At 42.3% G+C, this 24,966-nt stretch overlaps 1 protein-coding gene, 1 non-coding gene and 1 pseudogene across 2 annotated transcripts in view; 2 read left to right on the plus strand and 1 right to left on the minus strand.

Moving 5' to 3' along the window:
* LOC121547033 (protein shisa-9A-like) overlaps positions 1 to 8,930 on the minus strand; it is a 51,414-nt gene extending 42,484 nt beyond the window's left edge. Inside the window, exons 1-2 of the mRNA XM_041858130.2 lie at positions 8,034 to 8,930; positions 6,597 to 6,703 (exon numbers count right to left, since the gene is read on the minus strand). Coding sequence (XP_041714064.2) covers positions 6,597 to 6,703; positions 8,034 to 8,551 — 625 coding nt within the window. The 5' untranslated portion in view covers positions 8,552 to 8,930. The remainder of the gene's footprint in view (positions 1 to 6,596; positions 6,704 to 8,033) is intronic.
* A 4,973-nt stretch (positions 8,931 to 13,903) lies between these two features.
* trnap-ugg lies at positions 13,904 to 13,984 on the plus strand. The gene has a single exon. It is a non-coding gene; the product is annotated as a tRNA-Pro (tRNA).
* Positions 13,985 to 16,086: 2,102 nt separating this feature from the next.
* The window catches only part of LOC121547034, a 52,219-nt pseudogene continuing 43,339 nt past the window's right edge, over positions 16,087 to 24,966 (plus strand).

The following is a 24,966-nucleotide window of genomic DNA, read 5'->3' on the forward strand; positions in this document are numbered from 1 at the left end:
TGGATCAATCTCAGGGTACAAGCTGAATCTAGGCAAGAGTGAGCTTTTCCTGTAAACAAGGCTGCTTTAAAGTGCTCTTTTACAAGCTCTCAGTTTAGGATTGTCCGGGATCAATTCACCTACTTGGGAGTTAAAGTGACAAGGAAATATTCAAATCTGTTTCAGGAAAACTTGGTTGCTCTAGCAGACAGTTTGAAACAATCTTTTGCTTTTTTGGAATGCGCTACCTCTTTCTCTTATCGGAAGGATTAATGTCATTAAAATGAGTGTGTTGCCCAAATTTCTATATTTATTTCAATGTCTACCCATTTTTATTCCAAAATCTTTTTTTTATTTCACTGGATCAAACATTCATGCATTTTATTTGGGATGGCAAGGTACCACGGATTGGTAGAAAACATTTACAGAAGCCTAAGTCATTGGGGGTTTAGCTCTACCAAATTTTCAGACATACTATTGGGCTGCAAATTTCAGAGCCCTTCTGTACTGGCTGCAGACTGATCCTACTGGCCCTAGACCAATCTGGGTCCAGATGGAGTCTGAATCGTGTAAACCTGCTGCACTTTCTTCTGTGTTGTGCTCGTCTCTCCCAGTGTCCCTAGGCAAAAGGTGTGTCAACCCAATTGTAAAGCAGTCTCTCAAAATTTGGAATCAGTTCCGCTTAGCCTTTGGCCTCCGAGGCTTTTCTCTATCAGGCCCAATCAATCAGAACATTTTATTTCCTCCATCTTTGAATGATGGGGCTTTTGACATCTGGCACTCACTAGGCCTCTCCTCACTAGCCCAATTATTCTTTGATGATACATTTGCCTCTTTTGCTCAGCTACAGGAAAGGTTCAACCTCCCCCAATCCCACTTTTTCCGCTATCTCCAGACTAGGAACTTTGTCAGAGCTAACACACCTGAATTTCCCCATAGGCCTGTGAATACAGCTATAGAGAGCATCCTGGAGCTGAACAAGCTTCCTAGGGGCGCAATTTCAGATGTATATACAATCATTCATGACTTACAGAACCCTTCTTTGGTGCCTTTAAAGACTCGATGGGAAAAGGATTTGGGGGAGGAACTTGGGGAAGACACCTGGGAATCTGTGCTGCGCAGGGTGCATTCGTCCTCTTTTTAGCACTAGACACAGCCTCATTCAATTCAAGGTGGTTCACCGTATCCACTGGTCTGGGGCCAGACTTGGAAGAATATTCTCTGATTTTGATCCTACCTGTGTCAGATGTAAAATTGAACCGGCCACACTGTTGCATATGTTCTGGGGCTGTCATAAACTGTCAGGTTTCTGGGAATTAATATTTAAATGTTTCTCTGATATATATAACACTGTTATAGATCCCTCTCCCCTTACAGCCCTTTTGGAGTACTGCCCATAAGCACCCCCCTGTCAAGAATCCAGTCGGACACTGTTGCTTATACAACTCTTTTAGCTAGACGGCTAATACTACAGAACTGGAAGATGGCAGCTCCCCCATCTTATAAATATTGGGTGAGAGATGTGTTGTGCTCTCTGAAACTAGAAAAAATTAAATTCAATTCACGTGGGAACCCCAAACTGTTTAATGAGGCTTGGGCTCCATTCCGGTCTTACTTTAAACAGTCCATCCTCGGATAGCATTCCTATTAAAACCAAAATAAGTCTGTATTTGACCCCCCTGTGACTTAGGGGTTGGATGAGCATTTCTCTGTGTTTTTTTTTGTGGGGGGGGGGGTGGGGGGCATTAAGGTTGATGTGCTTATTGATTGTGACCTGCGGATGCCTTGTTCATCTCGCCCGGGCAGAGACTAAGGTGTGAGCTTGTTTTTCCCAGTTATTTTTATTTTTTAATTCTGTTCACGCCTACATAAAATTATCAATATTCATTTTTTATTTTAAAGCATTGTAACTTTTTATTTTTGGTCCAGTGGATGATTGGTCTGTGGCCTTGACTGTCTGTGAGTGGTTGCATTTCTCCACCCCATCCCTTAACTGTTTACAGGAACAATGGTGAGGTGTTTGCTCTGTCCCTATACTATAGATTGCCCTTTAACCTTTTGTAGCCTTCTGCCTGGTGTGTTTAACTTGTCTAAAGTATGGTATCTTTAAAGTTATTATTATTATTATTATTATTTTTTATTATTTTTTTATTTTTTTTATTTTATATATGTATTATTTGTACTTTTGTCTAGTTGAGTATATTATTTATATTGCTTTGTCTTGTCTGTGTGTGTGTAAAACTTAATAAACAGAGTTCTCAAACATGAGCTGCTAAGTATGTGTGGATAATCCTGTTTACCGCAGCTTTTTTTTAAAGATATCATAAAGAACTGAAAAAGTTTTGCTACTACTCTCAACATTGCTGCCCTGAAGTTAATAGCGCTATAGACAAAGCTCAGTGGGAAAACGTTGTGATGGACTACTTTCTGGAAGATGATCGTGCCATGCTGACTCTCATTGACTCTGAAAATGAATCAGACAATGAGGAAATCCCTGATTTAGGTAAAAACATTTTCATTGAACCAGACATTGTAGAGTCTTCTGATGACAATGGTGGGGAAGAAACGGTGTCGTTGTCATGGAAGAAGTTGACCGAGTTTTGAAATCAGTGGAATGCCCGGTGAAGCAGAGAGATGTTTGCCAAATGTGGAGAGTCCAAAAAGAGAACACAGAAAGAAGGCTGTTGTATAAAACACCTGTCTCCGGATTACATCTTCAAACTAAGTGCAACCATGGCATCCATGACAGAAGGAGAAGTGTTCATCCATGTATACGGGTAAGAGTCTAGCTACATTTTCAGATATTATACATTTCTAATTTTGTGAGAAAGTCATTTTCATTGCAAGTTAAAGCGTACTGTTAGCTAGCTAGCTAACGTTAGCTGGCTGGCTCGCTAGCTAAAGTTACGTGTATGATCTGTGTAGGAGCTCTAGAAAGAGGCCCGAGTTCCCGAGTTGGAATTTATTTTTTTTAATCCCAGGAAGAGTTTTTTTTTTCTGAGTTCCCAGTTGTTTTGAATGCGGCATTAGAGTTGGGATTATGGTTCACTGTTTAGCTAGCTAGATAAAAAGACTCCATTATGCAAGTAACCATTTCACTGCACCGTTTACACCTTCTGTATCCTGTGCATGTGACAAATACATTTTAATTTTATTTTATATAGTGTGTGTTTACCAGAGACGGTAATGTGAAGAACAACATGACCTGCACCAAAATCAGATTAGGATATAGGCCAAGGACTAGATACAGTTTATTTTTACTGTTACTTTTTGCTACTACTTTCACTACTTGAAATCTTTGGTGGTTTACTACACTGTGAATCCTTAAAGAGATTGGGCTACGGCTTAAGAGGGTGTGAACAATGCTGAATGGGTGTAGACAAAGAAGAGCTCTCCAGTAGGTGTACCAAAACATTCACTGGCCATTTTCTCAAAACTGGGGTTACTGTTTCTGAATTTTCTAAGCAGAATTACTTTCTCATTGTTCCTCAACTGCAGTGTATTATATACCATTTTCTAGCCCGGAGTCTCTACTTTTATCCAATGTAAAAAACACAATTTCAAATGTTGCTACATAGGACCGAATCCAGGTGGTGGGTCACATTTTTTGCCAATAATAAATAACTATTTTTGATGTGAACTCTTATTGTCCTTCCTAGAGTTGCTGAACATTCTTTTATCCTTAGCTTGCTCCTGTTCTTTCACCTTGATTGGAAAATGACAATTTTCTTTATTTTCATTTGCTTTGTGCCTGTCTGTAGCTGCTTCCCTGGATGCCTGTCTGTGTAGGATTCAGGATGGAAGAGTCCGGATAAGAACTGACACAAGTCTTAGGTGACGGGTGACTTAGAGGTCAGGGTAAAGTTGTATCTCTCAACGGAACTGTGTGATCTGATAAACCCAGCAGTAGCGTTACATTTTAGACACAATCGCACACCCACTTGCACACACATACACACACACACACACACACACACACACAATAGCTGCAGGTGATACATTTCAGCATAATTAATAAACAGTAGATGAGGTTAGAGAAATCCAAGAGTGGAGAGTGTTTTGGAGACAGAGCCTTTCTTCATGCTTTGTAATCTCCAAGCAATTACTTATTAGAGATTTCATACTTCATATCTGGAGATGTTTAAGGGAAGATTATAACCGCTAGCCAGGTAATTACCTTTGTGAACGTGAATTGTGAATACAGATCACTGTCTCAGTCAGCCCACGGCTGGAAAGCCTACCCTGCTCTCTTCCTCGGGCTCTCATGTACCATTTCTATCCTATTTTTCTCAATGTCCCACCTCATGAGTTTAGGTTGATTGACAATGTGACAAAACAGCACAAACTTTTTCTCTGAAATCCTACCAGAAGCAGCAGTGACTATATATCATTTTTATGACACTTTGCCCTTCACAGATGTAAACGAGGTTACATTCTGCCTGCAGTATGTCAACTTTGTCACTCAAAAGATATTTGACATTGCACTGATCCTCTCCGACAGTCTCGACATGTCATCCTCTCTCACTTTCTCTCTCTTTCCTTCTCTTTCCTTCTCTCTCCCCATTTTTCCTTCTCCTTCTCTGTGTCTCTCTCCCTCTTTATTTCTGTCTCCGTCTCTCACTCCATCTCTCACTTTGTGCTTTGATGCTGAAGGCTTAGAGACATGGGATTTTGAGCTCTTTAAGAATTCTAAAAAAGTATCCAGTTTTGAGATTACATGAAAGTGTGATCACCAGCCCAGCAGGGGATAGGAGGGCTGTTTGGTTCAGGGCCCCCGAGCCACCAAGGCTAAACTGTTAATTTTTAATGTGTAGAGGGGTACAGAGCAGAGGCCCCAGTCCTCATGGGGTCTAACATAACATGGAGACATCTGACGTATTACTCATTGATGTGGTGTGTGAGACATGTCTCACATGTGCGATACATGGTAAAGGGTTTTTACGCATTACATCCCATATGCTGTCAAAACAAAGCGACATAAGGAACAAAATGCTTGCTCTAGTCTTGTCCTTAGCTAATACTCAGAGGTGCTTGGAGAAAATGCTTGTTATCCACCATTGCCCTGCAGAAAGAGGCATTGTTATGACTATCAGCCATACAAACTGCCCTGGGCTTTCTTCTCCAAAGCTGGGTGAGGACAGCTAAGATGGGATCTGCTGATAATGTCAGTAATAGGGTAATCTGGCCATAAGCTATAATCAATACATGGTCTGCTCTAAAAATAGAATGTGATCAACAAGACAGGTACACAGCTGAACTCCCTCCATCCATCCCTCTCTCTATGATAAATCCGTCTCCCGGCTGGTAGAGACCTCTAAACCAATATGAAGCCTCTCTGGGGATCTAATCAGATCACAGGGGTTAATAACACCACATGATTACCCACAAGTCCCCAGACTAAAGAGTGGAGCAGGGTTCCACATCACTAATAATCACAATTTCACCAGCCAGGCCTCCCAGGTGATATTATCCTATTTCTGGGTTCCCTCAGAGCAGCAGAAGAAAAGAGCAAGGACCACATCCAACCAGCATACATTACTATACATACTTCAGAGAGCCTTGCTTTAGACTAGAGCCTTGTTTAAGATTTCCACACATGTCCCCCCATGTTTGGTACTTCTATCTATATATATTTAACCTTTATTTATTGCGGGATAGACCTGGTACATCTGCCTCTTCAAAGCATCAGTGGCAGTTATTTCTAGATATAATCGATGACAGAAGACACCAGCACCCCAGAAGACATTAGAGACAAAGGACCCTACTTTAAAATGATTCGAAGGAGAGCTGTTAGGAGCCCAGTACAGTCACACCGGATGATCAGGTGTGTCAGTCAGATTGTGTTTGATAGTATCAAGAAAATAGAACAAATCCCACTGACAACAACACTGTCAGCTACACTCTCAGTTTCAGTCAGTACGTCTCAAAATACATCCTTTCAGGTAGGAGGGGGCTTAGATGTGCCGCTTGCTTTGTGTTTTAATAATTTGTCAATGTTTAGGACGAAACACATCCAGCCACAAAAGGGGGTGATATAATCGTACCGGAATCAGAATCACTTGGTACAGCAGTATGGAATGTGTATGAATTACTCTAGATTAAGCCTCTTCTGTGTTTCTGAGTTGTTTACACAAAGCCCATAACTGTGGTTGCAGCCCACAGGATGCAACAGAAATAGATTCCATTCTCTCTCTCTCTCCCTCTCTCTCTCTCTCTCTCTCTCTCTCCTACACATCTTGAATCATTGAATCATGTAGGCATGGGACAAAATAAAACTGTGAATTACCACTGGATTTCTAAAGCATAAGGCAGTTTGTTTCCCTCCACATGACTCCATCTAAGATTATAAAATGAATGCCACACTTGAAACTAATAAATCTGGCTATGATACAAGCATCATACCCATACAGAGACCAAATGCTTCATTGAGAGTCAGTGTACAATATGAAACAAGGCAACCTGCCCACATTATGTTTGCTATTATCTGTTTGGGGCCCTCATGGCCAACCCTCCCAGTCTCAAATGTCTCTGAAGTTGCAGATACATCCACACACAGCTGTCCACAACCATCACCACCAAAAACCTATGCTTATAGGGGCCAAAACTGTGAAACTTACGGAGGTTGTTGGCCCTTGTGTCATAGTGCTGTGCATGCATGCCAAGGGTGTCCTCCCCCTGGAACTGCTCACCTGGACAGCCGACCTGTAACACGCTCTGGACAGCCCTGTGTGTGTGTGTGTGTGTGTGAGAGAGAGAGAGAGAGAGAGAGAGAGAGAGAGAGAGAGATTGCCATTCATCCAGATGTAAGAAATAGCCAGACAGACAAAGTAATATGTTCAATGAAGAATTATGCCTAGTGCTTGATTTTATGCCAAACACCGCTGCGCTGCAAACTGGTCTCAGAGCATTTCGTATTATTATGTACGTAAATCTGAGACACTTCATTTAGGATGATATGTTATGTTTCATATGGTATGTATTAATTTGTGGATGTCCATCACCCATTTCGTATTATATGTTACAAATTTGCAAAACGTACAATATGTTACGAATTTGCAAATGTATGATATGTTACGAATTCTAGCTAGGTGGTTAGGTGGCTAACGTTAGCTAGCTGGCTAACGTTATCTAGGCTAGGGGTTAGGGTTAGGGTTAGGGTTAAGGTTAAGTTTAGGAGTTAGGTTAAAGGGTTAGCTAAAAGGTTTAAGGTTAGGGTTAGCTAAAAGGGTTATGGTTAGGGTTATGAGAAGGGTTAGCTAACATGCTAAGTAGTTGCAAATTAGGAAAAAATAAGTAAGTAGTTGAAAAGTTGCTAATTAGCTAAAATGCTAAAGTTGTCCATGATGAGATTCGAAAACGCTAGACCACCCAGACCAGCCACTTAACCATCTGTCTTATGTAACCATACCAAACATAACATATCATACACATTTTAGTGTCTCGGATTTACCTTTACTATGATATGTCTAGTCTATTAGACCAGGCTGTGCACAGTTGTGTGCACAGGGCATGGTGTTCAAGAGAAAACAACATTTAACATTTTCATATGAATAAGTTAATTTGAGTTAACATGCGCATGTGGAGAGCATTGGCCTCGCTCTCCACTGCAAGAGACACACGCCCCCGTGCTCTCTGCGAGTGAAGCAGGCAAGCAGCCCACACAGGTGAGCCATCGTGGACAAGTGTCTGATGACATTATGCAATCTAGTCCAATTGATAAACTGTCGCTGACAGCTACTTTCTGTCCATTGAAGAGGCCTTTATTGTGCGCGTAAAAGTAATTGATTGGGGGATTTCTTATTATAATTTTAAACAAGAACCACATTTAGATTGGATCCTCGCTTCCTACTTTCAGGGACAAGGCTATTACAATAAGGTAGCCTAGAGTCGTTTACCAATATAAAGCTGGCAAGCCCGAGTCTAGAACTCAAGCGTTAAATATTATTGTGGCGCGCGCTCTAGCCTACATGTGTGCACCAAGCGAGCTCCTTGAAAACAAGCGCATGAAAGGAGCTCGCGGCGCGCTCAACAGCAGCATAACCACAGAAACCCACCTAGTCATATTCTCTCTCTGGGGTCGGTGCGCCTTTTCCAGGCCGAGTTTGGTGAATATCCCAACAAGTGCCATGATAGCGACTACTCCACAGATTATATACACGATTAAATTCGTTTTATCTTTGGTGGGGTCGTGCCGCAGGTCGTTTTTCTTAAACGGGGTTTGACCTGTCATCATCCACACCGGAGTGTCGTAGTTTTTACAGGTGCTCTGATCCAGCCGCGAGGTCTTGTAGGAGCAACAGAACCGAAAGCCACAGGTGCCGCAGCAGTACAGATAATCGCCCGTTTTGCAAACGAACGGCGGGTCCCACTGGCCCATCACATCATAGTACCCCCGGCACCTGTCCTCCGTGTGCGGGGGCTCCGAGAAGCCTGCGCCCTCGTCCTCCTTGGATCCGTTGGACATCGTCATCATGACAAAGCCCTCCAGTTGTCCTGCTTCTCCGTCTGCTTTGCAGACCAGCGCCATAACTTTGACCAACAAGTAACCGAGCAGAAAGTATTTCCCCCTCATTGTGCTGTCCTTTTCCCCCTTCCTTTCAGCTCCTCTAGCGCATTTCAGAAGACACTCGAAGAAGAAGAAGAAGAGCGTAAGGTCTTGGTATTATGAAAAGTCCAAAAACATACATGCACATTGCAGAACACTGCCATCCGTGTTGGTGAGCGTTTTCACTAATGTCCTCGTCATCCATGAAGGTATAGAGAACCATTTGTTGTTATTTTTTCCAAATAAAACGTTGCATTTATATGGATATTGTCCTTAGAATTGTTCCCCAGTGCACAATCTCTCTACAAGTGTTATAAAAGTATTTCCATGATGTTATCTAACCTAGGCTACTTCACTTCTCACATCCATCAGCGTGCTCTCACGCACAAGAGTCGATGAAGCTAGAACTAACTGCACAAATGTTTTGAGCGCGAGTGAGCGAATAAGAGCTGAGGTGGTAGAGCACGGTGCGCAAAAAGAGAGGAGGAGAGAAGGGAAGGAGGGATTCCGAAGAAGAAAGAGAGATCACTGTATTGTTAAACATGTCTGTGACAGTGGGTCGAGTTGTGCTGCCTAGCAATTCAGTTTTTTCCTTCTCATAATTTGCGCACAGACAAAATATGGTAACGGATGCAGACATTTCTGTTATGGTAACTTCCAAATGAAATTAGAGAGTGGGTTATAGGGGGGTTGTTTTGCCAGCCTGAGTAGCATAGGCTACACATACAGAATGTATTCATTTTTAAACTCGACCTGTAGGGTAATGCTTTTATACACTGGCCTGACTAAGAGTCCACACATACAATCGTCTCTTTCTATGCACAGTGACATCATACCCAGAGACGTTTCTCTATTCATCACGAAATTATATTTTTTATGCCTCACAAACATTAGTTTATAGAGTTCTGCGGATTTATTTCCTTTAGGAATGAATTCCCTTGTATAAAATTAATATTTCCCATAGGCTATCATATTCTACTCACTGCCTTTCACCTGTTCAAAAAGCTCACCTCATCTTAAAAGAAAATACTGTGCAGAACCATGTCTATATTATCGCAAATTAGCGTCTTTCTGTTCGAGGCATCGAGCTGTCCATAGTGCTGAAATTATTTTGCTCAACAAGTCTCTGTCTGTGGTCCTGATAGCCTACTCCCCAACACAAGGCTAAATAAGATGATGGGAGAAACCGAGAGAGCTGGGGGAGACAAATAGCGTGTGCCAGTGCCAGAGCTACAGTAGTTTATAATTATGATGAAGATGGTATTATTCAGCAGAAGTTCATACATGCTCTCGTGGTGATAGCCATGGGGATATACAGTGGGGAAAAAAAGTATTTAGTCAGCCACCAATTGTGCAAGTTCTCCCACTTAAAAAGATGAGAGAGGCCTGTAATTTTCATCATAGGTACACGTCAACTATGACAGACAAATTGAGAAAAAATAATCCAGAAAATCACATTGTAGGATTTTTAATGAATTTATTTGCAAATTATGGTGGAAAATAAGTATTTGGTCACCTACAAACAAGCAAGATTTCTGGCTCTCACAGACATGTAACTTCTTCTTTAAGAGGCTCCTCTGTCCTCCACTCGTTACCTGTATTAATGGCACCTGTTTGAACTTGTTATCAGTATAAAAGACACCTGTCCACAACCTCAAACAGTCACACTCCAAATTTCACAATGGCCAAGACCAAAGAGCTGTCAAAGGACACCAGAAACTAAATTGTAGACCTGCACCAGGCTGGGAAGACTGAATCTGCAATAGGTAAGCAGCTTGGTTTGAAGAAATCAACTGTGGGAGCAATTATTAGGAAATGGAAGACATACAAGACCACTGATAATCTCCCTCGATCTGGGGCTCCACGCAAGATCTCACCCCGTGGGGTCAAAATGATCACAAGAACGGTGAGCAAAAATCCCAGAACCACACGGGGGGACCTAGTGAATGACCTGCAGAGAGCTGGGACCAAAGTAACAAAGCCAACCATCAGTAACACACTACGCCGCCAGGGACTCAAATCCTGCAATGCGAGACGTGTCCCCCTGCTTAAGCCAGTACATGTCCAGGCCCGTCTGAAGTGCATTTGGATTATCCAGAAGAGGATTGGGAGAATGTCATATGGTCAGATGAAACCAAAATATAACTTTTTGGTAAAAACTAAACTCGTCATGTTTGGAGGACAAAGAATGCTGAGTTGCATCCAAAGAACACCATACCTACTGTGAAGCATGGGGTTGGAAACATCATGCTTTGGGGCTGTTTTTCTGCAAAGGGACCAGGACGACTGATCCGTGTAAAGGAAAGAATGAATGGGGCCATGTATCGTGAGATTTTGAGTGAAACCCTCCTTCCATCAGCAAGGGCATTGAAGATGAAACGTGGCTGGGTCTTTCAGCATGACAATGATCCCAAACACACCGCCCGGGCAACGAAGGAGTGAAGCCGTAAGAAGCATTTCAAGGTCCTGGAGTGGCCTAGCCAGTCTCCAGATCTCAACCCCATAGAAAATCTTTGGAGGGGAGTTGAAAGTCTGTGTTGCCCAGCGACAGCCCCAAAACATCACTGCTCTAGAGGAGATCTGCATGGAGGAATGGGCCAAAATACCAGCAACGGTGTGTGAAAACCTTGTGAAGACTTACAGAAAACGTTTGACCTGTGTCATTGCCAACAAACGGTATATAACAAAGTATTGAGAAACTTTTGTTATTGACCAAATACTTATTTTCCACCATCATATGCCAATAAATTCATAAAAAATTCCTACAATGTGATTTTCCGGATTTTTTTTCTCATTTTGTCTGTCATAGTTGACGTGTACCTATGATGAAAATTACAGGCCTCTCTCATCTTTTTAAGTGGGAGAACTTGCACAATTGGTGGCTGACTAAATACTTTTTTTCCCCACTGTATATACAGTATATATACTGTGAGGGGAAAAAAGTATTTGATCCCCTGCTGATTTTGTACGTTTGCCCACTGACAAAGAAATGATCAGTCTATAATTTTAATGGTAGGTTTATTTGAACAGTGAGAGACAGAATAACAACAAAAAAATCCCCCAAAACGCATGTCAAAAATTTTATAAATGTATTTGCATTTTAATGAGGGAAATAAGTATTTGACCCCTCTGCAAAACATGACTTAGTACTTGGTGGCAAAACCCTTGTTGGCAATCACAGAGGTCAGAAGTTTCTTGTAGTTGGCCACCAGGTTTGCACACATCTCAAGAGGGATTTTGTCCCACTCCTCTTTGAAGATCTTCTCCAAGTCATTAAGGTTTCGAGCCTGACGTTTGTCAACTCGAACCTTCAGCTCTCTCCACAGATTTCCTATGGGATTAAGGTCTGGAGACTGGCTAGGCCACGCCAGGACCTTAATGTGCTTCTTCTTGAGCCACTCCTTTGTTGCCTTGGCCGTGTGTTTTGGGTCATTGTCATGCTGGAATACCCATCCACGACCCATTTTCAATGCCCTGGCTGAGGGAAGGAGGTTCTCACCCAAGATTTGACGGTACATGGCCCCGTCCATCGTCCCTTTGATGCAGTGAAGTTGTCCTGTCCCCTTAGCAGAAAAACACCCCCAAAGCATAATGTTTCCACCTCCATGTTTGACGGTGGGGATGTTGTTCTTGGGGTCATAGGCAGCATTCCTCCTCCTCCAAACACGGCGAGTTGAGTTGATGCCAAATAGCTCAATTTTGGTCTCATCTGACCACAACACTTTCACCCAGTTCTCCTCTGAATCATTCAGATGTTAAGTGGCAAACTTCAGACGGGCATGTATATGTGCTTTCTTGAGCAGGGGGACCTTGCGGGCGTTGCAGGATTTCAGTCCTTCATGGCGTAGTGTGTTACCAATTGTTTTCTTGGTGACTATGGTCCCAGCTGCCTTAAAATCATTGACAAGATCCTCCCGTGTAGTTCTGGGCTGATTCCTCACCGTTCTCATGATCATTGCAACTCCACGAGGTGAGATCTTGCATGGAGCCCCAGGCCGAGGGAGATTGACAGTTATTTTGTGTATCTTCCATTTGCGAATAATTGCACCAAATGTTGTCACCTTCTCACCAAGCTGCTTGGCGATGGTCTTGTAGCCCATTCCAGCCTTGTGTAGGTCTACAATCTTGTCCCTGACATCCTTGGAGAGCTCTTTGGTCTTGGCCATGGTGGAGAGTTTGGAATCTGATTTATTGATTGCTTCTGTGGACAGGTGTCTTTTATACGGGTAACAAGCTGAGATTAGGAGCACTCCCTTTAAGAGTGTGCTCCTAATCTCAGCTCGTTACCTGTATAAAAGACACCTGGGAGCCAGAAATCTTTCTGATTGAGAGGGGGTCAAATACTTATTTCCCTAATTAAAATGCAAATCAATTTATAACATTTTTGACATGCGTTTTTCTGGATTTTTTTTTTTTTATTCTGTCTCTCACTGTTCAAATAAACCTACCATTAAAATTATAGACTGATCATTTCTTTGTCAGTGGGCAAACGTACAAAATCAGCAGGGGATCAAATACTTTTTTCCCTCACTGTATATATATTTATTTATATTTAAACTGGGTGGTTCGAGCCCTGAATGCTGATTGGGTGACAGCCGTGGTATATCAGACCATACTACAGGTATGACAAAACATTTATTTTTACTGCTCTAATTACGTTGGTAACCAGTTTATAATAGCAATAAGGCACCTCGGGGGTTTGCGATATATGGCCAATATACTACAGCTGAGGACTGTGTCCAGGCACTCCGCATTGCGTCGTGCGAAATAACAGCTCTAGCCGGGGTATATTGGCCATATACCACACCCCCTCAGGCCTTATTGCTTAAATATATACTGTATATATATACGGAGAAAGTCAAGATACAGCTCCCAGATGCAGTCAGTCAGCCACACGGGCTGCTACAGACAAGTTATGCAGCCAGGCAAATGTAATAGATAGCTGATGTAGTCGATTCAACACAAGCGATGAGTCTACAGCTGAATCACAAATTTGAATTTCATGCTCCTTTTATTAATTCACATGAATTACATAATTCAAGTCACAAGTATATCGTCAGTCTCTGGAAGTCTCCCTCTGAGTTTCGTCAGCAACAAGGCCGGGGGTTGTTGTAGAAATTGTAGAACTAGGCAGGGGTTCGGACATCGTTATTATGCTACTTGGCCGTTCACCGTTCCCTCACCGTACATTGACAAAATAGGATCAACATCAGGATGGCCTCCCGAGTGGCGCAGTGGTCTAAGGCACTGCATCGCAGTGCTAGCTGTGCCACTAGAGATCCTGGTTTGAATCCAAGCTCTGTCGTAGCCGGCCGTGACTGGGAGACCCATGGGGTGGCGCATAATTGGCCCTGCGTCGTCCAGGGTAGGGGAGGGAATGGCCAGCAGGGATGTAGCTCAGTTGGTAGAGCATGGTGTTTGGAACGCCAGGGTTGTGGGTTCAATTCCCACGGGGGGCCAGTATGAAAAATAAAATAATGTATGCACTCACTAACTGTAAGTCGCTCTGGATAAGAGCGTCTGCTAAATGACGTAAATGTAAAAAGACTGACTGAAAGTAGCTAGCTAAATCTAACTAGCTGACCATATAGTAGGCTAGCTAACATCCATCTGTTTTGCAATTTTGTTTTGCTGAAATGTATCCCTTGATTTTGAAGATTATGATTTACAAATGCCTATAGCTGTAAATGTGAGTTGCATTATTGCTGTTTAGCTACCTTATCATAACTCCAAAACGGGTCTCTGCCCAAAACCAATGGCATATTACATGTGGTGTTATGAATACCTTCAAATCATATTTTTTAAAGCTAGAATCCTTAATTGAAACAATAACAAAAAACATCCCCGCCCCTGTTTTGGGATGGGCTAAGGGATGGGCTGGAGAAATGTAACCACTCTCAAATTCATAGACAGAGATATGACCATCTATGATATTGTCACGACTTCCTCCGAAGCTGCCTCCCCTCCTTGTTCGGGCAGGCTTCGGCGTTCGTCGTCACCGGCCTTCTAGTCACTGCCGCTCCATATCTCATCATTCCATTTGTCTTGTCTTGTCAATTACACACACCTGTTTCATATTCCCCTCATTAGTATGTGTTCCCTCTGCCACCTTGTCCTTGTGGGTGATTGTTCTTTGTGAGGATTAGGAGCTCGGTTGAGCTCAGTATTTTGTATTGCCAGGGTATTTTCCCCGTGTGCATGTTTGTTCCAGTGCGCCTGTTTTGCGCACTGGACTGGTTACGATGGATTACAGAATAAACTCTGTATACTGTGATTTACCCTCCTGCGCCTGACTCCTTCAAATCACGCATCACAGATATCAAATGTATAAACTAGTTTTAAACATGTTTTGAGGCTATACAGTGTTTGTTTAAATTTCCGTTAAGAAACATTAAAGAAAAATAAGCTTACATGTTGGGTTCTGATGGGGTAGGACAGTTGAACTAAGCGTATGAGGCATTTATGTTATATTCTTCAAGAATCAATGGGTATATATCATTAATTTATAAGTACAAAAATGGACGTAGCAACTAAGGATTTTGGCTTTAAATAGGCCTATTTTAGGATTGGTTGGTCATGGTGTGATAGGAAGTCAGTCAGGGAGGGAGTTATTTTACGCTGGCCTGGGTTGAACCGGGCAATGGCCTGGCACGTCATCGGGTGAAAGCGGGGAACGAGGAGCACCCGTCAAATCGAACAGTAATCTGCAGGGCTCGGTCATGTTGTCAATAACGCAGCATGGTGCATTGTCCAGAAATATACATCTCCTCTTTTCTATCAAATAAATGTTTGAATTTTCAAACTAGTTTTCATTGGGAAGGCAGATAAACGTTTTTTATCAAAAGCAATCACTTGTTCATGGAAAAACACAAAATTCTACTAATTACAACATGTGCTTAATAATATAATAATAATAATATGCCATTTAGCAGACGCTTTTATCCAAAGCGACTTACAGTCATGCGTGCATAATTTTTTTTTGGTTGGTGTATGGGTGGTCCCGGGGATCGAACCCACTACCTTGGCGTTACAAGCACCATGCTCTACCAGCTGAGCTACAGAGGACTTAATTAAGTCACTTGTTTTGAGCCGACGTCACCTTCGGACATAGCGAGCACCTGGCTCACGCCCTGGAGGCAGCCCGGTTCCAAATTGAATGCAGTCAACTTTCAGCCGATGCAAAACGCAACATGGAACAATTTCAAAGATTTTACTGAGTTACAGTTCATATAAGGAAATCTGTTCGTTGAAATAAATTCATTAGGCCCTAATCTATGGATTTCACATGATTGGGAATACAGATATGCATCGGTTGGTCACAGATACCTTTTAAAAAAGGTAGGGGGGTGGATCAGAAAAGCAGTATCTGGTGTGACCACCATTTGTCTCATGCAGCACGACACATCTCCTTCGCATAGAGTTGATCAGGCAGTTGATTGTGGCCTGGAATGTTATCCCACTCCTCTTCAATGGCTGTGCAAAGTTGCTGGATATTGGCGGGAACTGGAATACGCTGTCGAACAAGTTGACCCAGAGCATCCCAAACACTCTCAATCGGTGACATGTCTAGTGAGTATGCAGGCCATGGAAAAACTGGAACATTTTCAGCTTCCAGGAATTGTGTACAGATCCTTGCGACATGGGGCCGTGCATTATCATGCTGAAACATGAGGGGATGGCGGCGGATGAATGGCACGACAATGGGCCTCAGGTTCTCGTCACGGTATCTCTGTGCATTCAAATTGCCATCGATAAAATGCGATTGTGTTCATTGTCCGTAGCTTATGCCTGCCCATACCATAACCCCACCGCCACCATGGGGCACTCTGTTCAAAACGTTGACATCAGCAAACCGCTCGCCCACAAGACGCCATACACGAGGTCTGCGGTTGTGAGGCCGGTTGGACATACTGCCAAATTCTCTAAATCGACGTTGGTAGAGAAATTAACATTCAATTCTCTGGCAACTGCTCTGGTAGACATTCCTGCAGTCAGCATGCCAATTGCACACTCCCTCAAAACTTGAGACATCTGTGGCATTGTGTTGTGTGACGAAACTGCACATTAGAGTGCCCTTTTATTGTCCCTATCACAAGGTGCACCTGTGTAATGATCATGCTGCTTAATCAGCTTCTTGATATGCCACACCTGTCAGGTGGATGGATTACCTTGGCAAAGGGGAAATACTCACTAACAGGGATGTAAACAAATTTGAGCACAACATTTGATTTGAGAGAAATAAGCTTTTTGTGTATATGAAACATTTCTGGGATCCTTTTTTTCAGCTCATGAAACATGGGACCAACACTTTACATGTTGCGTTTATATTTTTGTTCAGTGTATATCGGCTATATCATAAACATGTGTGAAAACAAAAAATTGCTTTTTGGTATTAATTTAAGGTTAGGCATAAGGTTAGCAGTGTGGTTAAGGTTAGGTTTAGCCATAATTATGACTTTGTAGCTGTGGTAACCAGTGAAGACCCTATCTACTTAGACATTTGACCTTTGACAAGTGAACGGACTGGGCAGAATGGGCCCTTTCTGGACAAGCTTCAGACTGAGGCATTTGAGTGTTCAGACTAGTCAGATTTGCATACAGTCTCTTCCTCTGACAGCCTTGCTGATTGCACAATCACATCTCTACAAACCTTGTTAGTTTTTCAGCACCACAAACTGATGGTGAAATGAATAGATTTTTCTCATCAAGTGGGAATTTCACATAAGTTCCATATATCATTATTATTTATTATTAAAAAGGCCCTCAGCGCTTTCATCTTGAATTATGATTAGTATTGTTTGAACGTACCATCTGCCACCTGAGAAATCTCTCCGATTTATGTTTGAAGTGACGCTCACTCAGCGCATCTGCACAAAGTTACGTGTACTTATCGGCTGTCATGGGAGTTTTGTCTCCTTGTTTAAAAAACTATTCAAGTTTTTTAAAGTTACCTCAAAAATAATTCACACAGCAGCGACTCCTGAGATGCAAACTACTGTAAAGTTTGTTTAGTGTTAAAAGGTACCAGGCTAGGCTAGTATGAAAGCCGTACAAATCATGTGTCTGTCTCATATGAGGCAGTAAAAAAGAGAGGGCTTAGCCTGTTATATATCTAGGGATGGGAGGAAACCCATGTATCCAATTGGTGCTGGAGAGATCAGTGAACTATGTCCCATATGCTGATGCAGGATATTCCATTATATTGCAGCATCAACTTTAGCAGCATAAGGATTTTGCTGAATTGTAAAAGTTCAGGGAAGTTTTCAACCTATGAAAGTACTCAAGCAACATCTTGTCTTCAGTGATAATTATATGAACATACACTTGTAGTGTCAAAATAAGTTAGTATTTGCCATAACCTTGATCCCTCCAAATACCCTGCTATTTCCCATGCCATGATTGTGCATTTAAATCAAATCACATTTTATTTGTCACATGCGCTGAATACAACAGGTGTAGATGTCACTGATTCAGCCGAGGCTGCCCCTCCTCCTTGCTCGGGCAGGCTTCGGCGTTCGTCGTCACCGGAGTACTAGCTGCTACCGATCTATGTTTCTGTGTTCGACTTGTTCTGTCTTGATTGTGTACACCTGTTTCCCATTATGTTGTATTGTCTTCCCTATTTAACCCTCTGTCTTACACTGTGTGTTGTGTGTGATTGTATTCGTGATCGGCAGTCGTTAGTGTGCAGGTTATTTCCTCCCTGTGTGGAGATTGTGTATTCTCAGTTTACTTTCTAGTAAAGTACGTTTTCGGATCAGCTCTGTGTCCTGCGTTTGACTTCGCCCACCGCATTTCACTGACGCCTTTGACAGTAGACCTTACAGTGAAATGCTTACTTACAAGCCCTTAACCAACAATGCAGTTTTAAGAAAAAATAAGTGTTAAGAAAGTATTTACTAAATAAACTGAAGTAAAGAATAAAATAGAAAAATAACAAATAATTAAAGAGCAACAATAAAATAACAGTGACGAGGCTATATACAGTGGGTACCGGTACAGAGTCAATGTGCAGGGGCACAGGTTAGTCGAGGTAATATGTACACGTAGATAGAGGTAACGTGACTTTATAGTCATGAAGTAAGTTAGTGTTGTGTTTAATAAATCTGATGTTTTAGGGCAATTCCAATGCTTTTCAACTTCATTTTCATTATCTCCAGCACAATACCAGTGTCTATATATATATATGAAAACGGTATATTTATACTTTTTGCAGAAAATATATACATTAAAAATAGTGATTTTCAAACACTATGAAATCCGTGGTGACTTGGGGAGCAAGGAAATACCCTCCCTCTGGCTAGAAACTTGTTGCAGGTTTTAAAAATCACAGTTTTCCTTACTTTTAATTCTACCCCCTGATGTCACAGAGAAGCATTTTTTAGGACCTTTCTTCTTATCTTTTAAACAACAGATAATAGAAATGTGCTGTTTTCGCATATGTAGACACTGGTATGGTGCTGGAGATAACGAATATGAGGTAAAAAAGTGGCGTAATTGCCCTTACTGTTAACCATAGAAGCAGGGAATGTTCCCCATTACTTCCTAAACGAAGATACAAAGACCAAAGACAAAGCTCTTTTTCTGTTCCGAGTTCTGAGATTCTCAGTCTTTCATTTGCTGCCCATGATTCTCTGGAGAAAATAATTATCATAAGCTCATTTGGTAGAGAGATGCATGTTAAATGTTGAAGATTCTGATGTGCAAGGAAGTCCTGCTGTGTACAGTAGTGTGTGTGTGTGTGTGTGTGTGTGTGTGTGTGTGTGTGTGTGTGTGTGTGTGTGTGTGTGTGTGTGTGTGTGTGTGTGTGTGTGTGAGAGAGAGAGAAAGTGTACAGTGGCTTGAACAAAAGTATTCATCCCCCTTGGCATTTTTCCTATTTTGTTGCCTTACAACCTGGAATTAAAATGGACTTTTTGGGGGTTTGTATCATTTGATTTACACAACATGCCTACCACTTTGAAGATGCAAAATATGTTTTCTTGTGAAACAAACAAATAAGACAAAAAAACTGAACTTGAGCGTGCATAGCTATTCACCCCCCCAAAGTCAATTCTTTGTAGAGCCACCTTTTGCATAAATTACAGCTGCAAGTCTCTTGGGGTATGTCTCTATAAACTTGGCACATCTAGCCACTGGGATTATGCCCATTCTTCAAGGCAAAACTGCTCCAGCTCCTTCAAGTTGGATGGGTTCCGCTGGTGTACAGCAATCTTTAAGTCATACCACAGATTCTCAATTGGATTGAGGTCTGGGGTTTGACTAGGCCATTCCAAGACATTTAAATGTTCCCCCTTAAACCACTCGAGTATGCTTAGGGTCATTGTCCTACTAGAAGGTAAACCTCCGTCCCAGTCTCAAATCTCTGGAAGAATGAAACAGGTTTTTCCCCTGTATTTAGCACCATCCATCATTCCTTCCATTCTGACCAGTTTCCCAGTCCCTGCCGATGAAAAACATCCCCACAGCATGATGCTGCCACCACCATGGATGGTGTTCTTGGGGTGATGAGAGGTGTTGGGTTTGCGCCAGACATAGCGTTTTCCTTGATGGCCAAAAAGCTCAATTTTAGTCTCATCCGACCAGAGTACCTTCTTCCATATGTTTGGGGAGTCTCCCACATGGCTTTTGGCGAACACCAAACGTGTTTGCTTATTTTTCTTTAAGCAATGGCTTTTTTCTGGCCACTCTTCCGTAAAGCCCAGCTCTGTGTAGTGTACGGCTTAAAGTGGTCATATGGACAGATACTCCAATCTCCGCTGTGGAGCTTTGCAGCTCCTTCGGGGTTATCTTTGGTCTCTTTATTGCCTCTGATTAATGCCCTCCATGCCTGGTCCGTGAGTTTTGGTGGGCGGCCCTCTCTTGGCAGGTTTGTTGTGGTGCCATATTCTTTCCATTTTTTAATAATGGATATAATGGTGCTCCATGGGATGTTCAAAGTTTCTGATATTTTTTTATAACCCAACCCTGATCTGTACTTCTCCACAACTTTGTCCCTGACCTGTTTGGAGAGCTCCTTGGTCTTCATGGTGCCGCTTGCTTGGTAGTGCCCCTTGCTTAGTGGTGTTGCTGACTCTGGGGCCTTTCAGAACAGGTGTATATATACTGACATATCATGTGACAGATCATGTGACACTTAGATTGCACACAGGTGGACTATATTTAATTAATTATGTGACTTCTGAAGGTAATTGGTTGCACCAGATCTTATTTAGGGGCTTCATAGCAAAGGGGGTGAATACATACAGTGGGGAAAAAAAGTATTTAGTCAGCCACCAATTGTGCAAGTTCTCCCACTTAAAAAGATGAGAGAGGCCTGTAATTTTCATCATAGGTACACGTCAACTATGACAGACAAAATGAGGAAAAACAATCCAGAAAATCACATTGTAGGACTTTTAATGAATTTATTTGCAAATTATGGTGGAAAATACGTATTTGGTCAATAACAAAAGTTGCTCAGTACTTTGTTATATACCCTTTGTTGGCAATGACACAGGTCAAATGTTTTCTGTAAGTCTTCACAAGGTTTTCACACACTGTTGCTGGTATTTTGGCCCATTCCTAAATGCAGATCTCCTCTAGAGCAGTGATGTTTTGGGGCTGTCGCTGGGCAACACGGACTTTCAACTCCCTCCAAAGATTTTCTATGGGGTTGAGATCTGGAGACTGGCTAGGCCACTCCAGGACCTTGAAATGCTTCTTACAAAGCCACTCCTTCGTTGCCCGGGCGGTGTGTTTGGGATCATTGTCATGCTGAAAGACCCAGCCACATTTAATCTTCAATTCCCTTGCTGATGGAAGGAGGTTTTCACTCAAAATCTCACAATACATGGCCCCATTCATTCTTTCCTTTACACGGATCAGTTGTCCTGGTCCCTTTGCAGAAAAACAGCCCCAAAGCATGATGTTTCCACCCCATGCTTCACAGTAGGTATGGTGTTCTTTGGATGCAACTCAGCATTCTTTGTCCTCCAAACACGACGAGTTGAGTTTTTACCAAAAAGTTATATTTTGGTTTCATCTGACCATATGACATTCTCCCAATCCTCTTCTGGATCATCCAAATGCACTCTAACAAACTTCAGACGGGCCTGGACATGTACTGGCTTAAGCAGGGGGACACGTCTGGCACTGCAGGATTTGAGTCCCTGGCGGCGTAGTGTGTTACTGATGGTAGGCTTTGTTACTTTGGTCCCAGCTCTCTGCAGGTCATTCACTAGGTCCCCCCGTGTGGTTCTGGGATTTTTGATTGTGATCATTTTGACCCCACGGGGTGAGATCTTGCGTGGAGCCCCAGATCGAGGGAGATTATCAGTGGTCTTGTATGTCTTCCATTTCCAAATAATTGCTCCCACAGTTGATTTCTTCAAACCAAGCTGCTTACCTATTGCAGATTCAGTCTTCCCAGCCTGGTGCAGGTCTACAATTTTGTTTCTGGTGTCCTTTGACAGCTCTTTGGTCTTGGCCATAGTGGAGTTTGGAGTGTGACTGTTTGAGGTTGTGGACAGGTGTCTTTTATACTGATAACAAGTTCAAACAGGTGCCATTAATACAGGTAACGAGTGGAGGACAGAGGAGCCTCTTAAAGAAGAAGTTACAGGTCTGTGAGAGCCAGAAATCTTGCTTGTTTGTAGGTGACCAAATACTTATTTTCCACCATAATTTGCAAATAAATTCATTAAAAATCCTACAATGTGATTTTCTGGATTTTTTTCCCTCAATTTGTCTGTCATAGTTGACGTGTACCTATGATGAAAATTACAGGCCTCTCTCATCTTTTTAAGTGGGAGAACTTGCACAATTGGTGGCTGACTAAATACTTTTTTTCCCCACTGTATGCACGTGGCACATTTCCATTATTTATTATTTATTTTAAACAAGTTATTTTTTTTCATTTAAATTCACCAATTTGGACTATTTTGTGTATGTCCATTACATGAAATCCAAATAAAAATCAATTTAAATTACAGGTTGTAATGCAACAAAATAGGAAAAACGCCAAGGGGGATGAATACTTTTGCAAGGCACTGTATACTGTACTGTGTGTGTGTGTGTGTGTGTGTGTGTGTGTATGTGTGTGTGTGTGTGTGTAGTCCTATGTATGTATACCCAGCGTATAGCTTTTTGAGTTCTAGAACAGAATGAGTAATGCTTACCAGACTAGAGAGAGCATTTGTTTTTCTTTCCTCTTAACACATTGTACAGACAGTGGATGTCTGTTTCTGCTGGCCATTTTCATGCAATAAGGGCAATCCATTAAAAACGATGTTAGATCCGTCTTAGGTCCTCAGGCTGGCGGCGCAGCATGCCTGCCTATCTCTGTGAAAAGCAAATGCCTTTTTTTCTGAATATTTGAGAGAGATTATTGTAGGTTATGGATCCCGTTATGTAATGTCCAGATTATTTAAAACACTTTGCCATGCACGCATCAATATCCATAGTTCTGTTAGGCCTAATTAATTTACCTTTTTCTTTATTGAGAGAGGAAACACGACTATGATAATAACTGTTACATCAGTATTCTTCTCCAGTGCTGGTCCTGGACCCACCCACAGGGTGTGTAGGCTGTTTGTTACAGACAGTACTAACATACCAGATTAAATGATTCAAGGGCTTGATGATTAATTGACTAGTAAGGGCTAGAACAAAATCCCCTGTGGGTCTACAGGACCATTTTGGAAGAATACTGCTATTAGGACTATCACTCTGGCATTACTTTCATGAACAGAGGAGAGATTGGGTGTCAAACAACGTATGTTGAGTGTATCTTTTATCCAATGTCTCTGGCATGACTCTCTCCCCTGTTCTCCTCTTCTCCTACCTTCCCAGAAGAGCAGAAGGAATGGAGAGTTCCATTCTGCTTCATCCAGGCTGCAGACCCCCAGCTTGCTCTGATGAAGGCCTGGAGGGAGGGGGACCGTGACGGGGAGGGGACGAGTGGGCCGAAGAGGTCCAGCTGACCCAGCAGGCTGTGGAGGCCGTCAACAAGCTGTGCTGCCGGCCCAAGTTCATGGTGCTGTGTGGGGACCTGGTCCATGCTAGGTAAGACAAGGTTAAAAGGAAACACACCTGACCCTTAACAGGTGTGAACATGAGGATATTACCTGTATTCAGATGGTAGACATACTGTATAGAAGAGAGTAGTCCAGTCATGCTTTGACAATGATGGGATCCTTTTTGTGTCACTGTCCCCGACATGATGCCGTCTTTTGTATTCATAACAACAACTGTGAGTGGAAGAGTATAGTTTTGCTACGGCACATTTCATTGCAGTTATGTGAACATAACAGTTCTATGTCCAGCAGCTATGCAGATGCACTGTTACTGACATTCTGATAGACCAGTTTGAAAGTCTCTGATATTATATGGGTCTATAAAGGGAATGGAATATGGCTGTTACATAATGATTAATGGATTCCCCTTCCCCACTGAGATTGTTCTGATTAAATGTAGGCACTCTTGAGAACGCTAGAGCATTTGGAATCGTTACAGAATGTTCTCTATGAGAGGCAGAAGAATGAGCCGCCTCTTGATACCGGCGGACTTAACAGTAGACTCCCTCCCCGCTACTGTATCTGTGTGATGTTTTATCGAAAATATATGAAGGAAGTATTTGCCTCTGAGCCATTTTCACACAATGGTAGATCTTGGAAAATTGATTAGTTTTATCTACTCAAATAGATCTGAGTCTGGCTTAGGAGAAAGCACAGCAGAGGTTTGTTGGGCCTTAAGGAAAACGAAACTCCCATTTGTCAGTGTAAGAAAAAAAGCAGAAAAACCCATCCTTCCCTGTATGGTTTTAAAGAGGAGGACAAGTTTGAGCGGTGTTCTCTGTATGCCTGAGAGGCATTAGCTGGAAACAGGTGCTGGTGGTGAATGTAATTAAATGAGCGGCTATAGCTTGGTGAGTGTTTGACGTCCAGCTGACTAATTTGATAACAGGGTAAGAGGAATCGGCAGGCTAGACCCACTGCAGAGATAATATTGTTGCACGCCAATGTGCTGCTTACCAACGGAACTACCTTTGCATGACAATTAGGGACCGTGGGGTGCTTTGCCTTCCAAGGTTGGATCTGTGGAATCTGTGGCTCTGATGTGCATCTGCAGAAGTCATCAGGCATGCTTGTCTGTGTCTTCTCTGTGCTGTATACTATATGTGTCCAATATAGTTCTCATGAACATGATATTATTGTGACTATATAAAAAGGTCGAATATTTCTGTATTTGTATGTTTGTCCACATTTTGCAGAATGCACATTTAGCTAAATGACGAGGGACAAGTATCGGTAGCTCGGTAAGTATCAAATATTTTCAGTGACTGCACAGTTTAAGCCGGGCACGATTCCCTCTCATTCCTCTTCGTCCCTCCTTCCCTCCCTGATCAGTTGCATTTATAGGTCACCGTGATATTGCATGTCCCTATCAAACGCATAGTGACA

Source organism: Coregonus clupeaformis, chromosome 31 (genome assembly GCF_020615455.1).
Source record: "Coregonus clupeaformis isolate EN_2021a chromosome 31, ASM2061545v1, whole genome shotgun sequence".
Lineage (NCBI taxonomy): Eukaryota > Metazoa > Chordata > Actinopteri > Salmoniformes > Salmonidae > Coregonus > Coregonus clupeaformis.